Source organism: Diadema antillarum, unplaced genomic scaffold, assembly GCF_040938485.1.
Source record: "Diadema antillarum isolate AM-2024a unplaced genomic scaffold, OU_Dant_1.0 seq00000175_RagTag, whole genome shotgun sequence".
In the NCBI taxonomy this organism is placed as follows: Eukaryota; Metazoa; Echinodermata; class Echinoidea; order Diadematoida; family Diadematidae; genus Diadema; species Diadema antillarum.
In genome coordinates this window covers 357215-373928 of record NW_027271243.1, presented here as the reverse complement: position 1 = coordinate 373928, position 16714 = coordinate 357215, and the positions used below count along the sequence as shown (strand labels likewise).

The window sequence follows — 16714 nt, the reverse complement described above, 5'->3', positions numbered from 1 at the left end:
GACAAATTTAAGCCAAACATAACCAAATGACAAAGGAGCAATACAAAACAAGTGCTGTTTATACTACATGCATAACAAAAATCGTTGTAAAACATTTATAGTTATATAAAGAATATAAAGGCAGTACATTGATTGAATAAGGAAGCAGGAGACCGTCAGCATAAGCATAACTTGACTAGGCTGATGGCCTCACCGGAAAATATAACTCAGGTTTCCCTCTCACAGAAAGTATAGATTCTTTTCTTGTTGTTCTACATTGCAGCAATATGCTATAGAGGGTAAAAGAAGATGTGAGTGAGTGCTGTGCGAGAGCAATAGGTGAGTTTAATGTTTGTGTTAGGGCCATTTTAGAATATATATTTATTCTTGGGTATATCAGTACAATAATACTAATAATTGTCCCCCGCCGAACGAGTTCGAGCAGGGGGACTATGAAACAGGCTCCGTACGTGTGTGTGTCCGTGCGTCCCGTGCGTCCGTGTGTGCGTCCGTGGTGTCACGTGTGTGCGTCCGTGTGTGATCAAAATGTTCAATTTGCTACTTCTCTGTCATTTATGAGCCAATTTTGATTCTGTTTGCTTTATATGATAGCACTACATGAGAGCTTTGGAAACTTTCTACACAGAATTTCAGTGTGACCTTTGACCTTGACCTTTGACCTATATTGTACATTTTGCTACAAAATGCTACTCCTTTGCCATTTCTAACCCCGATTTCGATTCCGTTTGCTTTATGTGATGGCACTAGGTGAGGGCTTCAAAACTTCTACACAGAATTTTGACCTTTGACTTCTTTGACCTTTGACCTTGATTTTTGACCTATATTGTACATTTTGCTACAAAATGCTAGCTCCTTCGCCATTTCTAACCGATTTCGATTCCGTTTGCTTTATGTGATGGGCAGTAAGTGAGGGCTTCAAAACTTCTACACAGAATTTTGATCTTTGACTTCTTTGACCTTTGACCTTGATTTTTGACCTGTATTTTACATTTTGCTACAAAATGCTACTCGGCCATTTCTTACCCGATTTCGATTCCGTTTGCTTTATGTGATGGCACTAGGTGAGGGCTTCAAAACTTGTACACAGAATTTTGACCTTTGACTTTTTTGACCTTTGACCTTGATTTTTGACCTATATTGTACATTGTGCTACAAAATGGTACTTCCGGCGGGGACATATATTTATACGCACCGCGTAATTTCTACTTTTCCTTGTTTAAAACTTAAACATAAACAAAATGCTATCAATTTGCATACTTTATTTTACTAGAAATATTGAGTTTTATTTGCTCTACACTAGTTTCAAAAGAAAACAGAGATGTTCGTGTCTTTAGGGAATCGGGTAAAGCATTTCACATACCAGGTCCCGTGATGCCTCACTGAACTGTGAGCTCTAAGGGATTTTGGATTAGGTAAATGAAAATCTGTTGAGTTTCTTGTAGGGTACGAATAAATTAATTGCGTGCACACGCATGTTTGTTTGTGTGTGTGTGTGTGTGTGGGTGTGTGTGTGTGTGTGTGTGTGTTTCGGAACAGCATATTAAACCAGACACAGTATTACATCTCGAGCCTTAAGCGATGGTAGCTATTGCACAGCTCATTAATTAGTCATACGCGTCAGCTTCGCAATATTTAGCCGCGGCGTTTTATGGTTGTAAAGCCATGCAGTTCACACAAAACAAACCTGTACATGATATTGTTCAAATAAAGATCAATGTATACTATCCCTCGACACTTTTCTTGTAACTGGTAAATTCGGGGAAAAAAAGACAAGATAGGTCTTCATGAAAATTTATGTTTAAAATATCAATAATTTATGTGAACTACGTGCATTAGGCCTACAGATTAATGTGTATTCTCTGCAAACAAATTAACCCCCCCAAAAAAGTTCACGTTGCGGCTAATCTTAAATTACTATTGTTTGGCTGTTTTCAAGTGTTCTTCTAATGAATAAAATATCATACTAGACTCAAGTTTTGAAGAGTCTGGAGCTCAGAAGTCTTAAGGAGATCACTCTTATTTATCAAAATTGTAAATGTGCGTGGTTACATTCATGAGCATCATGTTATTATTACTATTATCATTCTGGAGACATAAGTTTTTACAAATCTTCAAAAAAAAATGAGGAAACATTTAAACCAACCTTTTACAATTTGTGGAAGGAAAGTACGTATAGTCTTTGGTCCTGGAGTTAGATATCTATTAATTTCATTATTTTTGAATTTCCGTGCGTTATCTAACGCAATGTTTTAACCGAATCTATACCGATAGCTACCGGCTCATTCTACCTCATTGATATTGCCTTGGTTTAGCTTGTCGATAATTGAAGTGCAGTGAAAACGAGTAGCGGAAGAGGGAATATATCACGGAATTACATAGCACCAGGAATAATGGAGTAATAACTTCTTGCCAGAGATGATTATGGGCCGTGTTTGTGAAAATTATATGGTTGAATGGCAATGAGTACGACAGTTCACTTTGCATTCAGGTGTAGAATATGTGATCGAGAGTCTGAATAAGTTAACACCAGGCAAGGTTAATGTAGGTCTGTAATGAGTATCACTTCTAACGCGCCTATTTATGCTCGGGCGCACCAGGGACCTAGCGGAAGGGCTGATAAATAAAACACTAATCAGCTGACCTTTCCTGGTTGAATACGTTGCCATGGCTTCGAGGGAAAGCGCGAGTAGTCGATCTGTGAAATGAGCAGCTATTAATGAGCAGCTATTGTTGATCGGGAAGTGGTTTCTTCCCGCCAAAGGATGACACATATATTTTAAAACAAAATGAATCGAGCCGAACAATAGCTTACTACTCCTTGTTCCGGAATGTGATACTTCTGGATGTGGCACCTTTCATCTGGCTTAAACGATTGTGACTGGAAAAATCCGATTAAACCTGCAACAAGACCAGTGATTTGAATCACCATGGACATCTTTAAGGTAAGTCAAGCTTGCAAAAATAAGGTGTCTATGTGGTCATGTTTTTCTGTTAAAGAAATGTCTCGTACGAACCGGAGATTACTTTATCCTTGGCTTTAATGAAACATAGGCGGAATCTGCAAATCAAATCTACGATGACAAAACTTAAATTAACAAGGTAAAGAAAAGCTCTTCTTGGCAGGAAATAGGCATCTATCAAAATCAGATAGAACTTCTTTATCCACTGAAATAATTACACCGCAATTTCAAGTCCGATGATAAATGTGAAAGTCAACTTGACGCGTAAGCATATTTCGAGACAAGACTTCAGAGGTTGTTTTCACAAGAAACCAGGAAAATGTGAATGATCTGACTTGAAGTATTACAAAGAAACAGAGTTTGAGCACATGATTTCTAATTGCGTTTTCGTAACTTAAGAATGATTCAAGGATAGAATGATGTAGATGCTGAAGCAGCATTGATACATGTGGACAATGTATCCATGTCTTTCTTGTCTTTCATCTGTGGCAATCATTTTCTGCTATGATCTATTTAAAACATAATACTCCTCCATCAAAAAATCGGCATAGATCATGTGCCCATTACTTCACGGATCATAATGTAATGACTGATAGTCGCAGGGCCTAGTCACTACATAGTTGTGATCTATGAAGTCACATATAAAACATTGTAATGATATTTACAATATTATGAGGCAATACGATAATGTCAACGTTTAATTTTTTATGTGAAATGCTATACATTCAAACCTCTTCATAGCGGCCATCCGGAAACGACAATAGTGGCCACTCCGCTATAGACAGATCGGTGGTCATTTTGTTAAAAATTTCAGCACTTGCGTTGCAAAAGAGCAAGTAATACCATTTTTCCTCAAAAATAAACAAACAAATCAGCAAAAAAGTTTTGATGAGCAGGTATAATATGGGGATTTTAAAGGACAAGTTCACCTTCATAGACATGAGGGTTGAGTGAATGCAGCAATATTAGTAGAACACATCAATGAGAGTTTGAGAAAAATCGGACAATCCGTTCAAAAGTTATGAATTTTTGAAGTTTCTGCTCAGTCACGGCTTGATGAGAAGACTACTATAGCTTGTGATGTCATATGAGTACAACTATATAAAGAAAGTATAAAGAAAATTCAAGATATTCTCACTTTTCTCACATAATAAAAAAACCCTCGACTTCTCTCTTTCAGAAGTCAGGGGGAATAATATTACCCCTAAGTCAGTAACAAGTCGAGGAAATGTGCACTTTATTAAAAAAGTCAAGTTTTGTGAAATTCTCTTTTTATTTTCCTTATATCGTTGTACGCATGTGACATCATACACTGTAGTAGTCTTCTCCTCCAGCAGTGATTGTACAGATATTTTAAAAATTCATAACTTTTGAACGGATTGTCGGATTTTCCCCAAACTTTCACTGATGTGTTCTACTAACATTGTTGCCTTCACTCAATCCACATGTATATGAAGGTGAACTTGTCCTTTAAAGTTGTAGAAGTTACTTCATTTCAAATGTTCTTTTAGCCAACTTCTGATCTATTTCGAACATAAGGACCTGGTTCTATACCGGTTTTGCATGAATGGAGTTCACGAGTTTGTGCAAGTGCAAACTTACGTAAACAACAACAAGCAATACCCAGACAAGTATCCCATTGTCCTTATTGAAATGGATGTTAATGATTAGTCAGCATTTCGGTAAAATTCTAAGATGTTATTAGGAGCTGTCTCTTCATTTGTAGCATCTCGTTGATTCAGGGCTGCATTACTAAAGCCTAGATATAGGGTCCTAGTCATGTTATAGTGGTAAGACGACGTTTGTCAATCATGTCTGTACGATTGAGACTGAGCTAGGGCTTGGTAGCAGCCAAAGTATTCACAGCTGATTTAATGGTTCAGCTTTAGTTTTTTTTTTTTTTTTTTTTTTTTTTTTTTGTGGCCGTTATATGCAGTAATAGATGTTCACCACGATATACAAAATGAATGGCCGCTGACCGCGTTGGCAAGTGACCGTTATATAAAGGGTCAATTCATACAGCAGTTTCTTGCGGGGATTTTCCAGTGGCCGCTGTGAGCACATGGCCTCTATAGACAGGTGGCTACTAAGACAGGTTTGACTGTATATCATTATCTTATTAGTCATGCACCCATGATGAAATTTTACAATGAGAACCACAGAGGCAACACTCCAGAAGCAAGTACAATTATTCGTGTTTTATGCAAATGTATTACTTGTCGCGATTTTTTCGGGTTTTTATATTTCTTTTTTTTTTGCTGTGATTGTATAATATGACCATGCATAACAAAACAAACAAAAAGTCACCAGACATGAATTTAGGCAAATGCAGATTCAGAAAGAACAGACTCTAAGCTTTAAAATGATGCATAGAGTCTAACTCAATTCAAATGAACTCCTTAAACCTATCCAAATAAGAAAGCACACACTCTGGAAAATTGTGAAATGAGAAAAGAGGCTCTTAAGTTCAGATTCAAGCGCTTAATCTTTACAAAGCCGTGCTAGCTGTACGATGAAAGGGACGAAACGCAGGATGTAAACCTCCGGAGCAGCAACAATGAAGGGATCATCAGATTTAGCTGAAATTCAAGATTTTTTATTCACACATTTTGTTCATGATTAATGCCAACTTTCAAATCAATAGCGTTATCATTTCAAAAGTTGTTAGACTAGAAAGCGAAGCGTGCGCAAAGGATTTCAAGGGCCCTCTAAGGCATACCTGATCATTCTACCCCCCCCCCAAAAAAAAAGGTTGTAGAAAAACTGTTGAAAACACACCTTCCCATTCATGCAGTTATGATCCTAAAGTAAAAAATAGTGTCGAAGAAGAAGAGCTCTTTCAGAAAATATGAAAAACTCAAGTTTGACTCGGTTGACCCATTTCACCTTTTTTGAGTCCTCACGTAAAATCAATGGGTGCGACCTTTTGTGATGCACAGTCACAAATGATATTCAGGCACACATATTGATTTGATTCTGTTTTCCTGCATTTGACTGCAGTGGTAATTAAATAGAATACAATATTTGATACAAAGTGTGCAAAAAGTATGACATGCAAATCAATACATGAGTTACTTTCAATTCAGTAAAATCATCGTCCCCGATGATATAACATGAAAACAGTAAAAAAAAAAAAACCCGTAAAGGTAATGCGTTCTGCAATAAGGACGTGGCGTTACTGCAGTTGAAAGTGGGGAAATGTCGTCCGTCGATAGAGAAGGATGTGTGCAATTAAGAATGATTTCATATAGATCTAGATTCGAACGGAATGTTTTGTCTATACATAAGCTTACACAATCTATGCACAACAATTTAGACTGGTTCAATAGAGTGATATTTTGAAGATCTATACAATTCAGTAAAAAGTTGCGATTAACCTCCACAGAAATAACTTGTCATTGCCAGAACTGATTTACTTTATAATAGGTAAAGGGCTGGAGGGAGAACCGTTTGCTTGAGGTCATCCTAAGAGCCTAGCACCTATGAATTATTCCACCCACGAGCTAAACATTGAGAAAAGGTCCATGAGTCATACACCCAAGAGTTAAAAAGGTCCATAATATAAAATAGGCAAATGAGGTCCATGTATATGTATTACCCTATTTCGGGGGTGCTGTATCTGGATGATGCAAGTCTTGCTCTTGAAAATATTCAAGAGGCCGCCAAAATTGCCATCAAAAACATATTTATTCCAATGTATTTCCTTCATAATAATGAAAATTAATATATATATATATATATATATATATATATATGTGTGTGTGTAGAAGCTTTTATCCTGTTTTAAGGGTGCTTACTACGAATTTGGATAAAGCATTTCTTGCACCCTAAGGTTTTGAGATATGGCCGCCAAAATTACCACCAAAAACTGAAACTCACATTTATTTCCTTCCAAATGGTGAAAATTGAAATCACTCGATGATTTTACGCTACTTCAAGGATGCTGAGTCCAAATCAGGATGATGCAACTCTTATATCCTCGGAGATTTTGAGATATACAACATGGCTGCCAAAAAAAAAAAGAACAACGACAACCCGGAAATGTCGAAATATGGTGAAAATTTGAAAGCAAATGTAGTTTCATCCTATTTTGATAGTGCTTGATATGCATCCTTGAAGGTTTTGAGATTTGAACGATGGCCACCAAAACATTGAATTTCTATTAATTTTCTTCTAAATGGTGAAAAAAAAGAAGGTTTTCACTATTCCGAGTGTGCTTAAAACGAAACTGGATGATTGGATTGGATCTCTCGCATCCGAGATTACCATATTTGCAGGCAAAATCCAACGAATTCGTATTTGACTGATGTCTTGCATCCTTGAGAGCATAGATTATTGCTACTTGACAAATGCGTCCATTCAGTTAAAATGGTATGCAAAATAGCCTACTATGTTTATATACACTATAGGGGGTGTTTCATAAAGCTGTTTGTAAAGTTTGTTTGTTTGTTTGCTTGCTTGCTTTTATTTCTGCATTCAATCAGATGCAATTTGAATGCAAACTTCAAAAAGTACAAAGACAAAGAATAACAAGTGCAGTGAAATAAATCGATAACAGTACATAAATAGATACACATAGGTGATTGCATTGAGCAATGTAGATACACAGAAACATAAAATAAGATATACAGTATTTTTCAGTAAAAAACAGAGATCATTGAATGCAGGAGACCACCATCATATGCGATTAAGCTTGAAATGGATGGAGGCCTCATAAAATGACTATCCAACGACATAACTCTCTTGGAGGAAGGTGATCAGGTGAGTGCAGTGCAGTTGCAGGTGAGAGTGCAAGATGCAGTTGAAGGAAGAAAATAGAGATTGTTACGAGATAGAGAAAGTTACGAACGACTTACGAGTGACTGATGATCAGCTCCTGTGTGAATTATGGAAACTCTGATAAGTATAGCACATCTGATCTTTGATCACCAGTCGCTCGTAAGTTGTTCGTAACTTTACGAACAGCTTTATGAAACAGTGCTCAGAATATCGCAAGAACGTATGCCTAAAAGGATGCATTCACGCGTACTGAAAGGATGCTATTAGCATCCACTCTGGAAGAAAGAAGATCTGACACTAGATGATACGAACACAGAGATTATGATCAATTATTCTATCCTGTTAAAAAGACATAACAGTTTACTTGCAAAAAATAAAATGGTCATCAACGTAGCCCTCACGATCTGTTTACTTACCCTACATTAGCTATTCGAAGTGTTTGACACATTTCTGTTCAGAAAGCAATCACTGATGGCTAAGCAGCAGATCTTATTCTTAATAAAACCTTTCTGTCTGATTCAAATGTTGTTAGTTATGACTGTCAGTGTGACCATCATTCTTAAGTTGTGGAATGAGTTTCGTGCACCGTTGAACTGTCTCGAAATAAGAAACATATTTTTGCTTATATCAGTTCTTGACAAAGTTTACTGTCATGCAGAGATCGTTAAAGAAGTGGATTTCTCTGAATTGACAAATTTAGTCATATTTGCTTCAATTTGTTTTGATCTGTTTTGATCCACTCCTCCAACTCCCGTCCGAAAAGTACTTGTCACTCCCTAAAAGCTTAAGTTTTCTGTAGATCTGATATTCATATCATGACCCTCATGAGAATTGAGCAGATAGGTGCACTCTTGGTTTTGTGGCTCAATCTGGCCCTTGCCACTTTATCATTTTTTTTTCCCACACATGAGGTTCCTCCTTGTGTACCATAGTCCTCATATTTTTCTTTTGTCAGTTTTGTTGTTTTGTTTTTGCTTACCATCAACATACAATTCACTGAAACTTTTTGAGATGTCATGTCTGTCTGGCACCATCAAAATATTAGCCAGTTTTTTTTTTTCGTGTGGAGAGAAAGATTTCAGGTTTTTGTCTCTATGAAAATCGCAAAATATAAACCCAACTCTACATTGCTAACAAACGAAAGCATATTGTAGTTCTTCAATCCCAGTTTAAACTTACTGTGAAACCAACTCCATCGGATATCTTGGAGATGGTACAATAATGGTGTTCCAGCAATAAACCGTTAAAGACTACAGAAGCGTTTGAATGAAATAATTGAAAGATTATACTCTTTTTCTACATTCAGAAGTTTTGAACACTGTCAGTTTTGAAGAATTAGAGAAGAAAAATTAAATGATATTCCCCAGTATTACTTAATCCATTAACAATAAAAATTGGTTACTCTGTTAATATTCATGGTCAAGAATACATTGCTCAAGACACCAATTGTGACCGTGCATCACAAAACGAACAAAAAGTCGCACCCCTTGATTCTACGTGACGACTCAAAAAAAGGTGAAATGGGTCAACTGAGTCAATATTGAGTTTTTCAAATTTTCTGAAAGAGATTTCCTTCTTCTACATTATTCTTTAGTTTGGGATCATAACATTTATGAGAAAGAGTGTTTTTAGCAGTTTTTCTACAACCCGTTTATGGGGGAGAATAGAAAGATTGGGTATGTCTTAGAGTCCCCTTTTCATTTCTTGAAATGCTTTGCACACTCTTCACTTCTAATAACGTCTAATAACTTTTGAAAGGATAACCCTACTGCTTTGAAAGTTGGCATTAATCATGGACAGAATGTGTTAATACAACATACTTAATTTTAGCTTAATCGAATAATTTCTTCATTGCTGTTGCTCCGGTGGTTACATCCTGTGTTTTGTCCCTTTCATTGAACAGCTACCACGGCTTAGTAACGATTAAGCGCTTGAATAGACCCTGTACGTTAGAGCCTCTTTCTCAGTTAACACTTTTCCCGAGCGTGTGCTTTCTTTCTATTATTCAGATACTAGTAGCTTAGGGGAGTCCATTTGAATTGAGTTATACATCTTTAGAGCTTAGAGTTTGCTCTTTAAGAATCTTCCCTTAAGTAAAATTCCATGTCCAGCGACTTTTTGTTGGTTTTGTGCATGATGCAGGGTCACAATTGGACATTTTGGTACTTGTGTCTCATTTTCCGCATGATATACATATATAATTATTCATATATATATATATATATATATATATATATGAAGAGTTTGTTCGCAAAAACCGATTTTTGTCCATTTTTGAAGATTTTGAAGTACGGTATCTGTCACAAAGTACAAAATAATACCTTTTAAATGATATATTGGTCACTTAATATAAAGGTAAATTTTTGAAGTTATGGTCAAAAGAAGCAAAAATGTTCTTATCATTCTCTCTGTTTTTCTTGACCTTTAATCGCAAATATCTCCATTTGGCAAATATGAACTTATCGGTTTTTGCAAACAGACTCTTCATATATATCACGAGATGACGAAAAAACACGCAGGTAACACGTCGTTTAAACAAAAACAGACAAACAAACAAACCACAACATGAGGTAACAATTAATAGTAATTACGAACATAAAGGCAGAATGTTTTGAAATCACCCGCATATTAATATCTACAGTGCACTATATTGGTCATGGTTGCAGTCAAGTGTTATCAATCTTTACCCTTTAGAAGGAAATGAATGAGAATTGAAGTTTTTTTTTTTTTTTTTTACGGCCATTTTGGCGTCCATGTTTGGCGGCCATCTTGGATATTGTGTCAAAACTCCCAAGAATGCAAGAGAGGCATCTTACAAGATTCGGATTCAGCACCCTCGAAATAAGATGAAACCATCAATTGATTCCAAATTTTCATTTCTTATTGAAGGACAAACATGGAAATTTCCATTTAATTTTGGTGGTCATTTTGGCGGCCATCTTGAATATCACAGAACCCTCTAGGATGCAAGAGTAATTGCTTCATTCAGATTTGGCTTCAGCATCCTCGAAATAGTTAAAAACCACCAATTGTTTTCAATTGTTCACCATTAGAAGGAAGTGCATGAGAATATCTTCATTTTTTGCGGAAAATTTTGGAGGCCATCGTGAATATTTCAAAACTCTCCAGGATACAAGAGTTGCCTCATCCAGATTAGGATGAAAACACCCCCGAAATAAGGCAAAACCATTCAAATGCATTGGGTGGATTGTAAACAAGGTTTAGCTTCTGGCACCCAGACTACATAGGTTAAGAGTCCTTGAGCTTGACATTACGTACACTAAGCCTCGTAATGTAATGTTAAGCGTGAGGACATGTTTTTTTTTTTTTTTTTTTTTTGCCTAGTGTGTAGCTTATTGACCGTATAGCTCTTGGACCTACTTAAAATTGATGTCACGCTCGTGGGCCTTGTTATAACTTTTCTCCCCTAGTTCATTAGCTCTATGATTATATAAGCCGCGTGATCTTTTATGACTCGTTGTTGTCAATCTCGTGATGTGAATCCTATGTATGCCGGCTCCAGCAAAACATGCCAAGTCTTTGCAATTTCATGCCAGGTTGTGCTGATTCTCCTCGTTGGATCCTGCAGTTTCATTCATATACTAGGTATGTTTACAACAACGCCATCTAATGGACATACTTATCTGTACAGTGCACTCCCGTTCTATCGAAATTGTGGTGACAACGAAGTGAAAAATTCAGGATGCAAAGTTACACACCGTTTCTGTTTTATTGTTCATTCGTTTGGTTGTAACGAAATTTCGATATAACGAAAGAAAACCGCCGGTCCCAAGTACTTTATTATAATGGAAGTCCACTGTACAGATAAATGATTTTCAGTGCGAATTTCTTACATACGCTGGAAAGAACGCATTTGCAGGGAATGAAATCAGAAAATACTTCGGGTTTTGTTTTGGATTGTTTGTTTGTTTGTGTTTATTTTTGGTCATTAACTTTTCTGTGGTGGAAATGGTAAAAAGGAATTTAAAATGATTAACGTTCCAATTAATAAGGATTATAGCAATGAAAATAACGAGGATAATATTCACCATAGTTCCTCCTTTAATCATATACTCATCACGTACGTGGAAATAGAAAAGATAATCTAAAAGGTGATCACCACTTTTTTTAATGACTGGTATCAAAATAACACATTATAATTTCATAGGTCTGCAGTGATAATGGTATTGGTTGATTGAAATTGGTTGATTTTGTCGAAAAAGCTTATCAATGATTGTTAATAGTCCAATACTCTTGCAATTATGTTGATTACTAGAGTGACAATTAAATTGCTGCAGTAGGTCCACTGATACGGGCATTTAATCAAATTTCAGGTCCTCACCGACAATAATGAATATTCCCTTTTCTTGTGCACGGGTTTCCCTGGCGTACATACTGCAGTGCTGTACATACACGAGATAATGATAATTATATCTCTAAAAATTGTAATAAATATCATGGTCATGCAGTGTGGCAAATAAAATGACGGTGGATGCGTTGTTGAACCCTTTATTAATACTTATTTCATTTCATTAGGGAATTGGTAGGGGAGCTGTGTAACCCATGTAACAAAGTGTTTATAAAGGAAGCTTCGATCACTGGAGCTAGAGGTTCATTATACCCGACAGGCATCGTATGTGATTTTAGTGATTTTAGACAAAATCAGTCTGTCCTCTCTCCCTCTCTCCCTCTCTCCCTCTCTCTCTCTCTCTCTTTCTCTCTCTCCCTCTCTCTCTCTCTCTCTCTCTCTGCTGGACCTTTATCAGGTGACGCGTTGCGGATGGTTTGTTCATAGTATAACAAATTTCTACATTTATTTACAGTGTGTGAAACGTCCTGTGCATGTAATAAGGCACTTTACAATCGATTATTTTCAAAGTCCTTAGTCTAAAAAATAATATTATTCAGTGTCAAAAAAGTCACTATTGTCATTTCCTCGTAGGGGAGCCGTCTGAGGAGCAATGCCCTTTCATCTCTCAGACGTCCTGCCCAGAGATGCGGGGCGAGAATGGCGAAATGATTCAATATCTTATGAAGCTGTTACCGTCAGAGCAAGAACATCGTTTGGCTGTCCCTCCGGAGCTGAAAGATGTCCTGCCTTCTACCAGATACATGTGCGCGCCGCCAGGCAAGTACGGAAATGGACCTGAAAAAAAAAATATGGGTGCACGTCACGAGACCGACATCCACGAATCATACAGCCCTCGAATCACACAGCCCATGAGTCATGCAGTCCACGAGTTATACCGTCCACGATAGTCTACGAGCAAACAAGGCCCACAAGACCGACACATTACGCCCCATATTGTAATGTAAAACTCATGTGCTGTATCATAGTCGTGTACCTTTTTTTTTTTTTTTTTTTTTTTTTTTTTTGGGGGGGGGGGGGGGGTCGGTCTCGAGGGATGACCCCGAAAAAAAAAAATCTTACGAAACATTTAAGGAGGATCTCGTGAGAACTCTCAAAAAGAAGCTAGCTAGAGTACCAAAAAAAAAAATCTCACCTGGCTCAAGTATAATGCGTACACCACTGGTGCCATGTCTTGCACCTGTTTTTAACACAAGCTATAGCAAAGATTCTGACATCACAGTAGCGGATCCAGGAGGGGGGAACACCGGCGGGGCGCCCCCTCTCCCGAAGGAGGACTAAGGGAGAGAAAGAGTGATGTGGGAGAAGGAGCAGAAAGAAGAGAGAAGGAGGAGATGGTGCAGAGAGAGAGGAGATAGAAGAGAGATGGAGAGCTTTGAGAGAAAAGGAGGAGATAGAGGAGGAAAGGAGGAGATAGGGGAGAGAAGGAGGAGTTAGATAGAAGAGAGGGAGGAGATAAAGAAGAGATGGAGGAGCTTTGAGAGAGAAGGAGGAGATAGAGAATAAAAGAGAGACATAGAGGAGCAAAGGTGAAGGAGGAGATGGGGAGAGAAGGAGGAGTTAGATAGAAGAGAGGGAGGAGATGGAAGAGAGATGGAGGAGATAGAAAATAGAAGAGAGACATAGAGGAAGAAAGGTGAAGGAGGAGATAGGGAGAGAAGGAGGAGTTAGATAGAAGAGAGGGAGGAGATGAAAGAGAGATGAAGGAGCTTTGAGAGAGAAGGAGGAGATAGAGAATAAAAGAGAGACATAGAGAAGGAGAGGTGAAGGAGGAGATGGGGAGACAAGGAGGAGTTAGAAGAGAGGGAGGAGATGAAGGAGAGATGAAGGAGCTTTGAGAGAGAAGGAGGAGATAGAGAATAGAAGAGAGACATAGAGGAGGAAAGGTGAAGGAGGAGATAAGGGAGAGAAGGAGGAGTTAGATAGAAGAGAGGGAGGAGATGGAAGAGAGATGGAGGAGATAGAAAATAGAAGAGAGACATAGAGGAAGAAAGGTGAAGGAGGAGATAGGGAGAGAAGGAGGAGTTAGATAGAAGAGAGGGAGGAGATGAAAGAGAGATGAAGGAGCTTTGAGAGAGAAGGAGGAGATAGAGAATAAAAGAGAGACATAGAGAAGGAGAGGTGAAGGAGGAGATGGGGAGACAAGGAGGAGTTAGAAGAGAGGGAGGAGATGAAGGAGAGATGAAGGAGCTTTGAGAGAGAAGGAGGAGATAGAGAATAGAAGAGAGACATAGAGGAGGAAAGGTGAAGGAGGAGATAAGGGAGAGAAGGAGGAGTTAGATAGAAGAGAGGGAGGAGATGGAAGAGAGATGGAGGAGATAGAAAATAGAAGAGAGACATAGAGGAAGAAAGGTGAAGGAGGAGATAAGGGAGAGAAGGAGGAGTTAGATAGAAGAGAGGGAGGAGATGGAAGAGAGATGGAGGAGCTTTGAGAGAGAAGGAGGAGATAGAGAATAGAAGAGAGGCATAGAGGAGGAAAGGTGAAGGAGGAGATGGGGAGACAAGGAGGAGTTAGATAGAAGAGAGGGAGGAGATGGAAGAGAGATGGAGGAGATAGAAAATAGAAGAGAGACATAGAGGAAGAAAGGTGAAGGAGGAGATAGGGAGAGAAGGAGGAGTTAGATAGAAGAGAGGGAGGAGATGAAAGAGAGATGAAGGAGCTTTGAGAGAGAAGGAGGAGATAGAGAATAAAAGAGAGACATAGAGGAGCAAAGGTGAAGGAGGAGATGGGGAGACAAGGAGGAGTTAGATAGAAGAGAGGGAGGAGATGGAAGAGAGATGGAGGAGATAGAAAATAGAAGAGAGACATAGAGGAAGAAAGGTGAAGGAGGAGATAGGGAGAGAAGGAGGAGTTAGATAGAAGAGAGGGAGGAGATGAAAGAGAGATGAAGGAGCTTTGAGAGAGAAGGAGGAGATAGAGAATAAAAGAGAGACATAGAGAAGGAGAGGTGAAGGAGGAGATGGGGAGACAAGGAGGAGTTAGATAGAAGAGAGGGAGGAGATGAAGGAGAGATGAAGGAGCTTTGAGAGAGAAGGAGGAGATAGAGAATAGAAGAGAGGCATAGAGGAGGAAAGGTGAAGGAGGAGATAGGGGAGAGAAGGAGGAGTTAGATAGAAGAGAGAGAGGAAATAAAGGAGAGATGAAGGAGCTTTGAGAGAGGGAGAAGATGGAGATAGGGGACAGAAAGTGCGGGAAGGAGATGAAGAATGAAGAAATTAAACAGGGTGGCAGTAATATGGAGGATCGAGGGGTGGTTCAGGGAGAGTACTCTGTATGATCAGATTATCATTGATTCATTCGTATTGCACGAGAAAAGGGGTGATTTGAAGATAATAAAAACAAAAAACTTACATGACTGTTTTTCATCAATCAACTGACTATTTCATCGATTTGATAATATCTCGATTATCGTGAGTTTTTTTGGCTCACACTTATTAATTTTTTTTCCCCAACAAATTAATTTTCACATAACCCTGGATAATTCGTGTTTGTATAGATTCCCTCTTCTCTAGGAGGAGATGAGCAGATTGTTTTCATGTTTTCTGTTATAAACTCTATCTGTTATATTTTTTCTCTAACCTCGTGAAGCAAGTTAAGAGTCATTGTGAAGTACTGTAGTACGTGTTAACTTGTTGTATACGAGTGCTGAAATTAGTACTTTTATCGTGTTGTGCTGGATTGCATCTTTTTTGATCGCCTAATGCTAAACAAGTGTTTACGTGAAATTCCCTTGTATGTTATTTACTGTCTTTCTTTGTCCTGTACTCTAGTTGCATGCCTCTTGTAATTACTGAACGAATTATTCTTTATTTCACATCATGTCACTGATGACTTCTACCAAAGTCTTGCTTAATTCACTGACTCCATTTTAATAACTATAATACTTTGCCGTAAAAAAAAAAAAAAAAAAAAAAAAACCTTCAGTTGATAGAACTGCATTCAAGTCGTAAAATCTACATGATGGCATCTTGGAGCATCAATTTACTCTCCTTCCCCTTCCCCTACCCACTCCCAGAGGAATAAAAAATATGTGATAATGAAATGAGACGTAAAAACACACACACGCACCCTCTCTCTCTCTCTCACACACACACACACACACACACACACACACAATTTTTGCTTTATGACATTCTTTATTTGAATTTCATTCAATATCAGGTTTAGGTTAACAACGACATTAACATGAAAACAAAATAAACAGCAGCTGTTATTTTTTTTTGACTGCTAAATCAATTATTTTCCCAACATAGAGTCCAATATATATATATATATATATATATATTTCAAATAATACCGTCCATTTATAACATAACAAACGTGCCAAGAGAAATGACATGAAATTTTGCATGACCCTCAAAGAAAAAGATAATGCTTCAGAACGAAATTCATCTTTAACACAGAGCTAGTAAGTGGCTAAAGGAAATAAAGTGGATAGGCTGAAATTCCAATAGTTAAAGTGGATGGATGAATTAAATATCACAATATCACCTATTGTTCAATTTTGTCGTATACTTCGTCCTACTTTTCCTCGCTTCATTTCGCTGCGATGGCTTATTTCATTTATCAAATATCTAATGACATATTGACAGCACTGATGGAATA

At 37.8% G+C, this 16714-nt stretch overlaps 1 protein-coding gene across 1 annotated transcript in view; it reads left to right on the top strand.

The window, feature by feature from the left end:
- Nucleotides 1-16714, top strand: part of LOC139728357 (lactadherin-like) — a 34615-nt gene that overhangs the window by 3528 nt on the left and 14373 nt on the right. The window contains exon 2 of the mRNA XM_071639302.1: nucleotides 12682-12867. Within this exon, the coding sequence (XP_071495403.1) occupies nucleotides 12682-12867 (186 nt within the window). The remainder of the gene's footprint in view (nucleotides 1-12681; nucleotides 12868-16714) is intronic.